At 36.0% G+C, this 14,396-nt stretch overlaps 2 protein-coding genes across 3 annotated transcripts in view; both read left to right on the forward strand.

Moving 5' to 3' along the window:
• Nucleotides 1-465: 465 nt before the first annotated feature.
• On the forward strand, nt 466-2,462 carry TEX12 (testis expressed 12; the record flags this gene model as incomplete). The annotated part of the gene is made up of 4 exons (XM_082627953.1): nt 466-537; nt 1,295-1,406; nt 1,496-1,551; nt 2,322-2,462. The coding sequence occupies exons 1-4, from the start codon at nt 475-477 to the stop codon at nt 2,460-2,462; spliced, it is 372 nt and encodes a 123-aa protein (XP_082484079.1). The 5' UTR covers nt 466-474.
• A 3,553-nt stretch (nt 2,463-6,015) lies between these two features.
• The window catches only part of BCO2 (beta-carotene oxygenase 2), a 44,912-nt gene continuing 36,531 nt past the window's right edge, over nt 6,016-14,396 (forward strand). For both annotated transcript variants that reach the window (XM_082627951.1, XM_082627952.1), the window contains exons 1-2: nt 6,016-6,146; nt 11,380-11,584. In XM_082627951.1, the coding sequence (XP_082484077.1) occupies nt 6,059-6,146; nt 11,380-11,584 (293 nt within the window). In that variant the 5' untranslated portion in view covers nt 6,016-6,058. The remainder of the gene's footprint in view (nt 6,147-11,379; nt 11,585-14,396) is intronic.

Consider the following 14,396-nt stretch of genomic DNA (forward strand, 5'->3'; position numbering starts at 1 on the left):
TGAATTAGATGAACTGTAAGATTTGTTTCAACGTGAAGATTTTGTGAAGGCTGAAAAATCCTGAATGAATCCTGAGACAAGGCAGAAAGGGCCAAAGAGACAGGCTTGGCTGACTGTATATAGCGGGAGTAGAAGAAAATCATGGGGATGGTAGGCTGGCCCAGGTGATGTATGACTTTGGATGCTCTACCGTAGAATTTGAGCTTAGTCTGGAGCAATGAATGGTCAAGGGAAGGTGTTTTGAGTTAAGGGAATGCAGTCATCAGAGTTTTGAAAGACTGCCCAAACAGCAGTTGGTAGAATGAAACAGAGAAGGGAGAATTTGAGTAGGTTAGGTAAGTGACAAATAATGAGAGCCCAAACTAACAGTGGCAGGAGGAGTGGAAAGAAAGGGAAGGATTCAAGAGAGCTGCAGCATGAGTTTGTACCTAAAATTGACATTGCTCTAAACTTTGCAGCTCTTGCCTCCAGAATATGATGGCCAGTCCCCTTGTAAAACCTGATACTAGAAATTGCAAGAGACCAAGAGAGTTGGAGGTAATCTTTGTGCTTGTGGAGTCTTACTCTTTTATTTTATAAACTTCTCAATTTTTTTTCATTTAAGATAATTCTACTGATAAATGGAATTTAGTGTCTTCCTATTCCCAGAGCTGGGATTGTCCCAGCAGGAACTATGTTGACTCCAGCTGCCTTTTCACTAAGTATAGGCCTCCAGGAAACTATTGGGAGGTTTCTTTGTGGTAATTTGTGATCTAGAGACAGAATTGGGTTCAAGCCTGTATAATACATAAGACTTTACATAATTATTTTGATATCTAAGTAGGATACCTAGGTACTATACTTGCTGATATTTTTGAAAAAAGCGCTGTATCCTGCTCTTCTTCACCACTACCCCACCAATTGATCTGTTTACATTTGGAACATTGTTCCCTTAAAGATTATGTTATCTTGCAAAAATTTGCAAGCATATGGCTGTTATCCAAAGGAAAGTCTTGCTCTTTTGCTATGGAAAACATCTGCTGGCTCAAGATACAGGAAACTTTTTCATCAGGGGATTAATACTATTTTCAAAGTCTAAACACATAATAAAATTACTATGTTGAACAAAGTTGGGCCTAAAAGTTTCCTGGTTAATAAAATTACAAATAACTAATCAGGACACAAGAGTATATAATTTCCAGCATGTTTGCTTTTTTCTGAAAGAAGTTTTATTTGCTTTTTTTTTTTTTAACAATGTATATATCTTAAGCATCTTGCTAGCAATTTACGTATTTTCTCTACTTTCTTCTATTAGCCTCAAATGCCAGCTAGTCCACAACTGTCCTCTCTTGGAAAATCAGATTCTTCTTTCTCTGAAAGCTCTGGACTATTTTATAAAGATGAAGCCCTGGAGAAAGATTTGAATGGTGATCTATAAAGTGCTTGTATTTCTATACATTGATACTATAATATGGAAAGTTTATTATAGTTAACTTAGTGATTTATTTTTGAACAGATATGAGCAAGGAAATTAATCTAATGTTGTCTACATATGCAGAGATCTTAAGGCAAGTACTTATAGTATATTCTCTTGAGTCTTTATTTTAAACACAGAAGTTTTCTTCTGGAAACTCCGTAATGGGAAGTTTAGTGCATGGGCTACAAAACCTATCTAGTAATTATAATTTTGAAATTTTTTATTCTACCTCAGTTTCTTATAATAGATTAGTTGTTTAATTTCAAAGACTACCATTTCCACTAAACATCTTTTGTTTTGATACTCTCAGAGCTGAAACAAGGCTGGATATATTTTGTTCTCTAATTATCAATAGATGATAAAACACTTAAAATTTTATGAAAAAACTTTCAGAAAGATACCATTTGGTGAAGTTAACCATAATAATAGAGTGATATTAAAGATAAATATATTTATGAAATGTTTAAATGTTATCAATATACATTTGAAGGCTGAATTTAAATATTCTATTGGCCTGAGACTATCGTGTTTTATAAGGTGCTTTTTAAAACTACTGGACAGTCACTGTATTTGAATAATAGTTTGTGTGGCTGTTAAGATAATGTATATAGTTTAATATTAGAATTATAATGTGTAAGATACACATTCTGCTGTGTCAAGGGACTTTGAGTAGTCAAAAATATTTGTGGAACTAATTTAACTTTTACTGAGCAGTGTTTATAAATTAATGAAGCTTTTTGATGTACAAAGCCATTTAAATGAAATAGCTAACAAATATAGCACAATAGAACACGTCACTATGATAGTGTGTTTAGATGTTATGACTATTTAGTTTAATGTAAAACTTCTTTTCCCCATTAGTGAGAGAGCAGCAGTAGATGCATCTTATATTGACGAGATAGATGGACTCTTCAAAGAAGCCAATACTATTGAAAACTTTCTAATACAGAAAAGAGAGCTCCTGAGACAGAGGTTTACAGTGATTGCAAACACACTACACAGATAAAATTGTGTACTTAAAATAAGCTGAGAATTTAAGCCCATTATTGTTGTGATAAAAGAATGACATTTGTGCTCTGAATGCTCTCCAGTTGTTAAGAAAATGTATACCTTAAATATAGAAGGGGAAACTCCTTAAATTTCTTTTCTCGATTTAAAAGGGGCATTAAGCTGGACATTAATATGATACATAGCTTTTCTTTTGAGAGTCAAATATTTGTCATATTTTATAAAAGCGTAAACTGTTTAAGTTGTATATGGATCCTCTTCTTTTTTTTTCTTAAACCTCCTAACCTTTCTTAAATTTCTAAAAGAAGACTTAGTGAGTTAATTCGATAATATTTAACAATATTGCACTTTTTCTTCTAGAATATTTTGTTTAAATAGCAGATAGATAGCTTTGGAATAGTTTTAAGATGTTTTTCATGGTCAGCATTGAAAAAAATTAAAACCCAAAAGTAATTTGTCCAGTTTCTCAATATGTAGTTAAACTGTGCTATTGCTATTTAATATTACCATTTGATTATTTTCACTATTATTATTATACATTGCTAATAAAAATTTGGTTTAAAATTATTGTCTTGTGGTAAAATAAAAACCAGAAATTACTAACCAGAACTTTATGTGAATTGACTTTTTTACACATCAGCCATATCAATGGTACAGTTAATGAAGTATATTTAGAAGCCTTAGCAGCTAGCTGTGTGGTATAGGATAAAGATTAGTGGTCCAGAAGTAAAGAGATTGTTTAAACAAGTCAATCTCAGTGAGTCATTTCAATCCTATTATAATTCAGAAATTGAATTCGGACTAGGAAATCTCTAATATTTATCTAGCTGAAAAAATCCTCCCTTTGTTGGAAGGTACTGCTATGATTTTATTGAAAACTTTTTATGTTATATAATTATATGTGATAGCTATATTGATCAGATTTTTAAAAATCACAGCACCAATTGTTCAGTCATACAGATAATTCAATCTATTATTTGTATATTTTGCCTATATAAGCGATCACAAATTTGGACATATTTACAGGCAGTACTACAGGGAATTTGGTATTCCTCAGGTGGACAGCATGTTTGCCTTGATGCCTTCTAAATGTTAAAATCTCATTTCATCAAATTACTATTTTAAGGCATATATACCACATATAATAAATATTCATACAAGAAAGCACTGAAAACAGTGAAATAAAAGAATATTTACTAAAAGTATTGGTTATTAAGTGGAAAAAATTATTTGGTTTGTAGAGGGATATGTTAACGTCACAGGATAGGTTGGAGGTCAATGAAGCTTAGAAATGGGATTTTTTAAATTTTTTATTAAAAAAATTTTAAACATCTTTATTGGAGTATAATTGCTTTACATTGTTGTGTTAATTTCTGTTGTATAACAAAGTGAATCATCTATACATATACATATATCCCCATGTCCCCTCCCTCTTGCTTCTCCCTCCCACTCTCTCTGTCCCACCCCTCTAGGTGGTCACAAAGTACTGAGCTGATCTCCCTGTGCTATGCGGCTGCTTCCCACTAGCTATCTGTTTTACATTTGGTAGTGTATATATTTCCATGCCACTCTCTCACTTCGTCCCAGCTTACCCTTCCCCCTTCCCATGTCCTCAAGTCCATTCTCTACATCTGTGTCTTTATTCCTGTCCTGCCTCTGGGTTCTTCAGAACCTTTTTTTTTTAGATTCCATGTATATGTGTTAGCATACGGTATTTGTTTTTCTCTTTCTGACTTACTTCACTCTGTATGACAGAGTCTAGGTCCATCCATATAAATGAGATTTTTAAATACTGAGTGCAACAGGAAGACTGTCTCTGAGTTGATACGACAAATCAGCTTGATCTTGAGTTATTCTGTTACCTTAGAGTTATTTAATGTTTAAATACGAAGATGACTCTGCTGGCCCATCATCATTAAGAAATGTTCTTGAGTTATTTTTTTTCTAAGCATTTGTTATTAGTGTGAAAGATAAGGCTAACATTGTTTCAGAGTGGATTTCGTATTATATTTGTTATATCTTGATAGTGTCACCATTGTTCAGCATCTGGCTTTTCCCTGTGCAGGTTAAATTTGATCATTTCATTGGGTGTGTATAAGACTAGGGAACTGATATTTAGTCACAGTGTGTTTACTGGTCAGAACAGCTACCTCCTGGGGAAAAAGTTCCTGAAAGCCTAATTAATGCTTATTTTTTAATCAAATTGGATGTCTTTGGTACCATCCACATGAGAATAATTATCTCACAACTGGAAATATGCTATTGCAGGAATATATTTGCCCTTTAATTTATACTTATCACTCATTTCAATAAGATTTCATAAGTTTATAAATTATTTTTCACTAATTACAAATCAAAATATATATTGAGTCTCTTTGTACATCATGATCTGCTAGACACTGTGGGGAGTACAGAATAGTTTAAGATACTCTGTTCTCCCTTCTGACAAGTTTAGCCACTCTTTTTTTTTTTAACATCTGTATTGGAGCATAATTGCTTTACGATGGTGTGTTAGTTTCTGCTGTATAACAAAGTGAATCAGCTATACGTATACATATATCCCCATATCTCCTCCCTCCTGCGTCTGCCTCCCACCCTCCCTATCCCACCTCTCTAGGTGGTCACAAGGCACCGAGCTGATCTCCCTGTGTAATCATTCTTTTCTTGAAATACACTTACGTGTCTTTGCTAGGAAGACATGATATGTCAATGTTAAAAGTATTTCTGTGGCACTGCTATTAACTCCTTCTAGTGGGAGTTACTAGAAGGCTTTGGCAAGGGGGTCAGATAGGTAGATTTTGAAATGGGTTTTTTAAAAAGAGAGGAGGATATTTCAGGCAGGGAAAAATTTGTTCAGAGGCACAGAAGAACAAAAACGTGGTAAGTCATTTTACTGGGCTGAGAATTCACAAAGGGGAATAGTGTATCATCTAAACTGCTAGAGAGCAGGACAGAATCTGTTCTCAATTTGTAGCACAGTATTTGATACATTGGAGCTCAGAAATGTTTGTTAAATTAATAAAATGATAAATGGTTATTAGTTTTTTAAGGGTATACCTTCACAGGGCTGTAGTCATACTAGATGATTAGAGAATGTTTTGCAAATTAAGTGAATAGAAAAGGAAAGGTGAAATGCTAGAAAGGCAGAGAGACAAAGGATGAAAGATACGTTGTGGGCAGATTGTAAAGTCCTTTGTTGACAGATTAAATTTGGACTTTATTCTGTAAAGGAAGAGGAGATCTGAATCATTCAGAGGAGAGGAGTGGCGTAATGAAATTGATCCCCTGGATCAACTGACTTAATTGTAGTGTGAGGACAGATTTGAAAGAGGAAAGTTTAGGGAGGGAGACCACTATTGGTGGTCCAATTTCAGTATTTCTAACAGCAACTTACTATAGACAGGTTGTTGGGATACTTGTTCTGGAAATGAGACTAAGAGCGGTTGCAGGCATTTTGAAGTCCTGCCCTTTAATCCCCACCCCCTTCTATTCTGTCAGTGAGCCAGGGACAACCCAGGAAGTGAGTGTTTCACTGCCAGTCCGTGTGAGGATTTGGGAATCACAGGATCTGCTGCTACTGAACTCAATACAAAGATGTTTTTTCAAATCTTTCTACATTTTGTCAGCAAACTTTCTACCATTGTAACTGGTTTCCTTTCTGTGATAGTACACTGGATTCCAGGTAGGGGATTTGCCCCTTCCTCTTCCTCTTTCTCCTTTTTCTACCAGCCTGAACTTAGATCTCTGTGCCTCTTTCCTGAAGAATACTAGGGGCTTCTGAAGTTTTCCAATCTGTGTGGAGCAGATACAGGCGGCAGCACTGCAGAGCTGGGAGTTAAAGAAGATTGAGTCAGGATTTGTTTACTTGTTGTCAGGGAAACAGCCTTTCTGTTTGTATATTTTATACAACATAAAGGGGTGGAATTCAGGGTTTAGGAATTCTCTTGGATCTGCAATAGGAAGAATATTCACTATTTAGAATTTTCTCATTTGAAAATCACTGCTACATGTTCTAATGTAAATGTTTGGTTCTTCTGTTTGCATTCTGGGGGACTGCCTTAAAACCTCTGTTTATTGTTTTGTAGCTTTCTATTGTATCTACTAACTTACATGATTTTATTCTTGAAATTGGCTGATATAGAGCTATTAGACATCGTACTGATATGCACTAAAAACGTTAAAATTATTTAATTCGGGGGTGGTGGTGATGAATTGGGAGATTGGGATTGACATATATACACTAATATGTATAAGATGGATAACTAATAAGAACCTGCTGTATAAAAAATAAATAAAATTCAAAAACAAAACAAAACAAAAAACAAGAAAAAAACCTCATTGTCCTTCAACCACACATTCCCATTGTTCTTGAAACCTGCTTTATGGGAGGATGGCACCTGAAGAGGGAAAATAACAACTGCCCAGGCTGTTATATCTTTCTGATAAATATCAGGCTGCAGTCACTTGTGAACGTTTCCCTCATTAGGTTTGGATAATTAATTGCTGAGTCTTGCTGCTTTCTTTTGAGAAAGGGGCAGTATATAAAATATATTTTATTAAAAAATGCATCTGATTTCAGAATAAATGCTCAATTTCAGGGCTGCAAAAAAATGAAAAATAAAAAAATAAATTATTTAATTCAATAATGTAGTGCTTGCTCTATGTAAGGCAATGTGTTAGGTAATGGGGTGGAGACAAAAACAAGACCCTGTACTTAAGGAATACTTGTAGTAGAAGTCCTAAAGTAAATTCATCTTTATCACACTAGGTGAAGTAAGACAAATGCCGTAAGAGAGCTAAAAGAGATGCTGTGTGATTTCAGACTAAGGAGAATCAGTTCTTACTATATGAAATGGGGATATTGTGTTTATGAAGCTGGTGACGTGGGCACTGCATCTTGAAGGGTGCATCACCTTAAGTAGATGAGAAATATCCTAGGTGAAGACAGGTATACGGTTATGATGAGAAGAGATTGGAGAGTGGTCAGTTTGGCTGGAGGAGAAGGTATTAATGAGAGGCATTACTGGACAGGTAGGTTGGTGTGAGACTGTACAGTGCCTTCATCAATGCCTGGCCAAGTAGTTCAGACCTTATTTGGTAGACAGTGAGGAGTCATTAGTAAAGGTTTTATGGAGGAATATACAACACAATCAGATCTGTGCTTAGAAGATGAATTCAGTAGCAGTGCTCCCTAATGCTTTTACGTTATAGCTCACATAGAAAATGATAATATTTTTACTGCATACTGGAGTAAATTGGATGGGATTTGGAACCCCATGAGCTGCGTAGAGCTGGAGGTGATTGACATGGGGGCTCTGGCCATCCTAAGGGCTAAGGGAGTCAAGAGGCCCACCAATTAGGAAGCTCTGGCATAGATGATAGCTTCCCTATCTAGTTTCAATTAAGAGGCTGTGATAATATCCATCTAAGAGGTTGTGAGGACCTAAATTATGACAGTAGAAAGGAAGTTACTGCTAGGCAAGAGAATATGAAGCATCAGTGCTTATGAGAACAGGTTCAGGCTGGAAGAAAAATTGGGGGAGCTGCCCAGGAGAGGTGGACTGGTAAAAATCTTTACAAGGGATTTGTCCCAGGCACCCTTGCAAACTTCTGAGCCCTAGTAATTTATAATGGCTACCCTATATCATCCCCTTGTCCTCTTCCTGGCATTGTGTGGGTATAATCAGCAGAATTTAACCACTTATTGAATGTTAGGGGGACAGTGAAGGAAGACAAATTCAAGGCCCACAGAGATTTTGAAGCTAGGTTATTTAGCAAGTGGGAAAATTGATTTGGAAGGGAGAAAATGAAAAATTCTCTTTTGACATGTTGAGAGTCACCTGCAAGAAGTAATTGGTGAAAATAAGGGACTAGATGAGATTACCAAGGGAGAGTGCTGAGGTTAAAGAGTAAAGGTCCAAGGTCAGACTTTAGGAACACATTCACGAGGTGATAAGAAGAGGAACCAATAAAGGGAATTAACTTTTGGAAATTATCTACTATTATTATATTTAATTATGATGATGGACTTGAACAGGAAGTGTTATCTGCCTTTTATTCTCATTATCCACATTTTATCATTGAAAAATCTGAGGCTCAGAGTGATTAGTAACTTGCCCAAGGTTGTTAGCTAGTAAGTAGGAAGCTGGCATAAAGCAAACAAAGAGGAAGCAGGAAAGTTAGAAAAGTGCAATGTCTCAGAAGCTAAGAATAGGAAGGGGTTTAAGGAGCTGTTGCCTACAATATCAAGCACTATGGAAAATATGAATAATATATAATAAACTGCCACCAGCATGCTATGGAGTACAGAACATATAAACATGTAAATGTTTTCTAAAATGTAAAATGTTTTAAGTTCATGAATCTCTATTAAGACAAATACCCAATCAGGGTATTCAGTTTACTTCTACTTAAGTAAGGGGAGTAAAAGATCTGACCTCAGGGAACTTATTTTAATCTAAGAGTGAAAATAAGATAAATATGCATAATAATAATAAAAGTAGTAAGAGAAATACCAGAGGGTTTCCTTTTCTACGTTTTCAAAGCATCCTCTTTATATCTCTAATCTTGTGGCTCTCAAATTTTATTGTAGTATGCCTAAGAATACCTGCTTGCCCTACCTCAGAGATTCTGATTTATTAGGTCCAGAGTGGGGTCCATGAATCTGCACATTAGCAATAACACCAGGTATTTCTGTTACAAGTAGACCCCAGGCCAGACCTTGAGAAATAATGCTCAAACAAAACGCTGACTACAGTATAAATGATCTACTTGTATGTCTGTTTCCTAGGCAGTGAGTTCCTTTACATCTGAGTTCTAACACTTTTTATCCCTCAGCAGTGCCTATCACTTTGTGAATGAATAAATAATTCAAAGAAAGAAGATATTACATCTTGTTGATTGGTCATTGAAAGCTACATAAATAATAATAGGTAACATTGTTTGAGGAACTTCCCTGGTGGCCAAGTGGTTGGGAATCTGCCTGCCAATGCAGGGGACACAGTTTCGATCCCTGGTCCGGGAAGATCCCACATGCCATGGAGCAACTAAGCCCGTGCGTCACAACTACTGAGCTTGTGCTCTAGAGCCCGCAAGCCACAGCTACTGAGCCACTGTGCCACAATTACTGAAACTCAGGTGCCTAGAGCCTGTGCTCTGCAACAGGAGAAGCCACCGCAATGAGAAGCCCATGCACTGCAATGAAGAGTAGCCCCTGCTCACCGCAACTAGAGAAAGCCCGCATGCAGCAACGAAGACCCAATCCAATCAAAAAAAAATTTATAAAAAAAGACAGAAAATTTTTTGAGTATTTACTATGTTCTAAAAACTTTATATAACCTAACTTGTTTATTATTTATAGCCTTAGGAGCAATAAGGATTATTATTATTCCCATCCTAGAAGGAGGAAGCAGAACAGAGAGGTGGTCTTCCTCAAGGCTAATTATTTGGAAAATGGAATGCCAAGATTTGAACTCAAGCATTCTAGAGCCAGTCAGAGCCTAGGCCACACTCTTAAGTATTACACTATGCTGCCTCTTAAAGGAAATAGCATTTCAGGTAGACTTTGAACAATAGATAAAATTTCCTTAGGGATAGATTAGTGGGAAGGACATTCCGGGTGAAAGTGAATTTTCTTTGGGAAATCAGGAAATAGTTGGGTTTGACCAAACTGTTACTTATAGGAAAGTAGAAGGACTCAAGTGCTCTAAACTCAATTTTTGAAAGAGTTGAAAGAAGTGGGATAATAGGTACAATATTATAAAATGTTTTGCTAAAACAATAGTGTCCCTATGTTTTAGTTAGGTTTTCTAGTTTAGACTTCATCGCTGTTAAAGTTTTATGAAATAAAATAAAGGACTATATTTTATAGTATCTAATTAATTATGTACTTGACCACCCCTCTGTGTTAGGAAATACTGCCTGTGAACACTGAATAAATATGAAATAAAGGGATAATTTTCAGGTCTCTATTATAAAATAATGACTTTTTTGTGGCTTTTGAATTTCAGGTAATTTCAGACCAGGTTTCACTGCATAATTTAATTTATGATACCCTTTTCCTAGAAAATGCCATGTTCATTCATGTGTGTACCATTAAAATAGCAGAAATTAGGGGCTCCCCTGGTGGCGCAGTGGTTAAGAATCCGCCTGCCAATGTAGGGGACATGGGTTTGAGCCCTGGTCCAGGAAGATCCCACATGCTGTGGAGCAACTAAGCCCGAGTGCCACAACTACTGAGCCCACATGCCACAACTACTGAAGCCCATGCGCCTAGTGCCTGTGCTCCACAACAAGAGATGCCACCGCAATGAGAAGCCGACGCACTGCAACGAAGAGTAGTCCCTGCTCACCACAGCTAGAGGAAGCCCGCGCACAGCAACAAAGACCCAACGCAGCCAAAACTAAATAAATAAATAAAATTTTAAAAAAATAGCAGAAATTAAATTGCAGATCCTATTAAATTCTCATAAACCACTATGAAATCTTTGGGATCACATTCTGGTGTACCTAAAGTACTGAGGTCAATGTAATTATGATAATATTGAATGGTGGGTATTTTTTATTATAACAATGATGTGTAGCTATTAGTACATCTATGCTTAGCATGTAGATTCAGTGTTGTGAAAAGACCAGCATTGTTCAACTATGAGAAATGACAATAGGGGTAACTAAAGTCCTGAGTTAATTCTTAGGCAGATTTGTACTGCAAGAACACAAAAAGGATTATTGTGGTTCAAAAATGGAGAACCAAAGAGTTGGTGGTCTGAGAATGAGGAAGGAGAGGAATTTGGGGACTATATTTGGTGTTAGGTTTATACTTCTCTTACCAGTAGATGAGTTTATTGTCTATGGAGAAACAGGAATGTTCATAGAAGATTGGTAAAATTTTTGTGCTCTTGATTTCCTCTTCACAGTGTTGAAGAAGTACGTGGAAAATACTCATGAGAAAAAAGTGATTTTCAGTAAGCGGAAGAGCCTTCCGTGTATTGCATCACTTTTAACCACGGTGGAGGAGACTCCGCAGATCATCTCTGCTCGAGTCCGGGGACATTTTCCTAAGTGGCTCAATGGCAGTCTGCTTCGAATTGGACCTGGGAAGTTCGAGTATGGGAAGGATAAGTAAGCCTTGATTTTGGAGAACAATTTGGATTTCTTAGCATGGACTCGTTCTATGGAATGTGCATTAATATCTGCTTCCTCTCTGAGGCTAACATTGCCATGCAATCCCTTTGATTACAGATGAGGAAACTATAGTCTACAGGAAAAAAATGGAGATTTAATTCTTTTTTAAAAGTTTTGACTTTTCTGCTTTGCAGAATACTGTAAATTTTAAGTCATCTGAAAGTTTATGCTAAAAGAGAAGTGTCAGGAACTATCTATAGGACTAGCAAGTTCTATTTCATCACAAGTTCCTGAAGGAAGGGGCAATGTCTTCACCTCATACCACTCCCTTACCCAGTACTCCCCAGACACAATGGCTCTTTCAGTTCCTCAAACCAGGCATGTTTATTCTTGCTCAGGGTCTTGGCATTGGCTTGCTCATCTCTCTTCCCAAGTCTGATTCTTGTCATTCAGATATGAGCTCAAATTTCACATCCTTTGAGCCTTCCCTGATCTCCCAATCTAAAAATGCTACTATTTTTTATATTACTTATTTTAATTCCCTGCATTATCAATATCCAGTATATTTTTGTTTGTTTGTTTATTTATTAGCTGTGTTTCCTCACTAGATGGCAGTCCCATGATGGTGGGGACGTTTTCTTGTTCAACCCATATCCCCAATATCTAGGATAGTGCCCTGTACTTAAATAGCACTCAATAAATATATGTAAATACTTGAAAAAAACCCAATAACTCTTTAGTGAATTGTTTCTCTGTGTGTCTACTAGGGACATGAAGTGATGTGAAGAAACCACTATGGTCAGAAAGAAATCTACTTTGCTTTAAACATTTAAAAATATTTGAAACATTTTTTTCATTGTGAAAGTTTTTACCTGTATAAAACTTTTTGACATATAGAACAGAGTGTGGAAAAAGTGTGTACCACATCCTCTGTTAGCACTTTGGTGTATTTCCTGCTAATCTCTATAGATTTGCTTTAAATAATCACAATCATATGTAGAATTTTTTTTAGTGAAGTATAATTGACATATAACATTATACTAGTTTCAGGTGTACAACATAATGATTCAATATTTGTATGTATTGTGAAATGATCATCACAATAATTCTAGTTAACATTCATCACCATACATAGTTACGAAATTTTTTTTCTTATGATGAGGACTTTTAAGATTTACTCTCAGCAACTTTCAAATATGCAATAAGTATTATTAACTATAGTCACCATGCTGTACATTACATCCCTTATTTATTTTATAACTGGAAGTTTGTACCTTTTCATCCCCTTCACCTCTTGCAATCACCAATCTAGTCTCTGAATCTATGAGCTTGTTTTTCTTTTTCTTTTTTTTTTTAAGGTTCTACATATAAGTGAGATCATATGGTATTTGTCTTTCTCTGTCTGGCTTATTTCACTTAGCATAATGCCCTCAAGCTCTATTCATGTTGCAAATGGCAACATTTCTTTCTTTTTTATGGCTGAGTAGTATTCCATTGTGTATATAGATGCCACAACTTCTTTATCCATTCATCTGTCCATGGACACTTAGGTTGTTTCCATATCTCAGCTACTGTAAATAATGCTACAATAAACATGAGGGTGCATATATCTTTTTGAGTTAGTGTTTTTGATTTCTTTGGATAAATATCCAGAAGTGGAATTGCTGGATCATATGGTAGTTCTATTTTTAATTTTTTGAAGAACCTCCATACAGGTTTCCATAGTGGCTGTACTAATTTACTTTTTCACCAACAGTGCGTGAGTGTTCTCTTTTCTGCATATCCTCCCCAACACTTGTTATTTCTTGTCTTTTCAATAATAACCATTCTAACAGGTGTAGGGTGGTATGTCATTGTGGTTTTGATTTGCATATGCTTGATGACTAGTGATGCTGAGCATCTGTTCATGTACCTGTTGACCATCTGTATGTCTTTTCTTGGAAAATGTCTATACAGATCTTCAGCCCATTTTAAAACCAGGTTTATGTTTTTTTGCTATTGAGTGTATGAGTTCTTTATATATTTTAGATATTAACTGAATTTTTTTGCCCTCATTTTAAAAAATTTCATACTGTCATAAGCCTTTTTATCTGTGTTGCTACAAAATCTGAATGACTATTACTTTTAATGGCTGGATGATATTCCAGAAATCACTGCCCTTTAAAAAATATGATAAAATACACATTACATAAAATTTGCCATCTAAAATTTGCCAACTATTTTTGAGCATACATTCATTAGCATTAAGTACATTCACACTGATGTGCTATCATCACCACGGTCCATCTACTTTTCATCTTGCAAAACTGAAACTCTGTACCCATTAAACAGTAACTCCCCATGCTCCCCTTCCCCAAGCTCCTGGCAACCACCTAATTGTACCTTCTATTAGTTATATCATTCCTATGGGCCTGGTGGGGATCTGATTACGGTCCTACTGTGCTTCTCCAGCTGTTGTTAGAAACATATCAAGAATTAGGGTCATGTTTAAGATATATTTTTAATAACCCAGATATTTTAATTTGCTGAGCCTGTTGCATCTTGTCTTCACTGAATATTAGACTTTTAAAATGCCACTGCTAGAAGGAAACAAAATGCAATGTTCTTCCACCGCCCTACCCCTCCCCAACCAGCTGCTGCAAGAAGCCCTTAAGAAGTTACTTTAAATGCTTAGGGTAATGGCTGGGGGGCTGGGAAAGTAGGGGACTGATTTGGAGGTAGAAAAAAAGAAAGTGACTGAACTGACCTATGGACACCCCGCCTTAGCCCTAACAGAGTAGCTCTACATTTCTCTATTTTTATCTGGATT

Source organism: Mesoplodon mirus (assembly GCF_964341445.2).
Source record: "Mesoplodon mirus genome assembly, chromosome: 7".
Classification (NCBI taxonomy): domain Eukaryota; kingdom Metazoa; phylum Chordata; class Mammalia; order Artiodactyla; family Ziphiidae; genus Mesoplodon; species Mesoplodon mirus.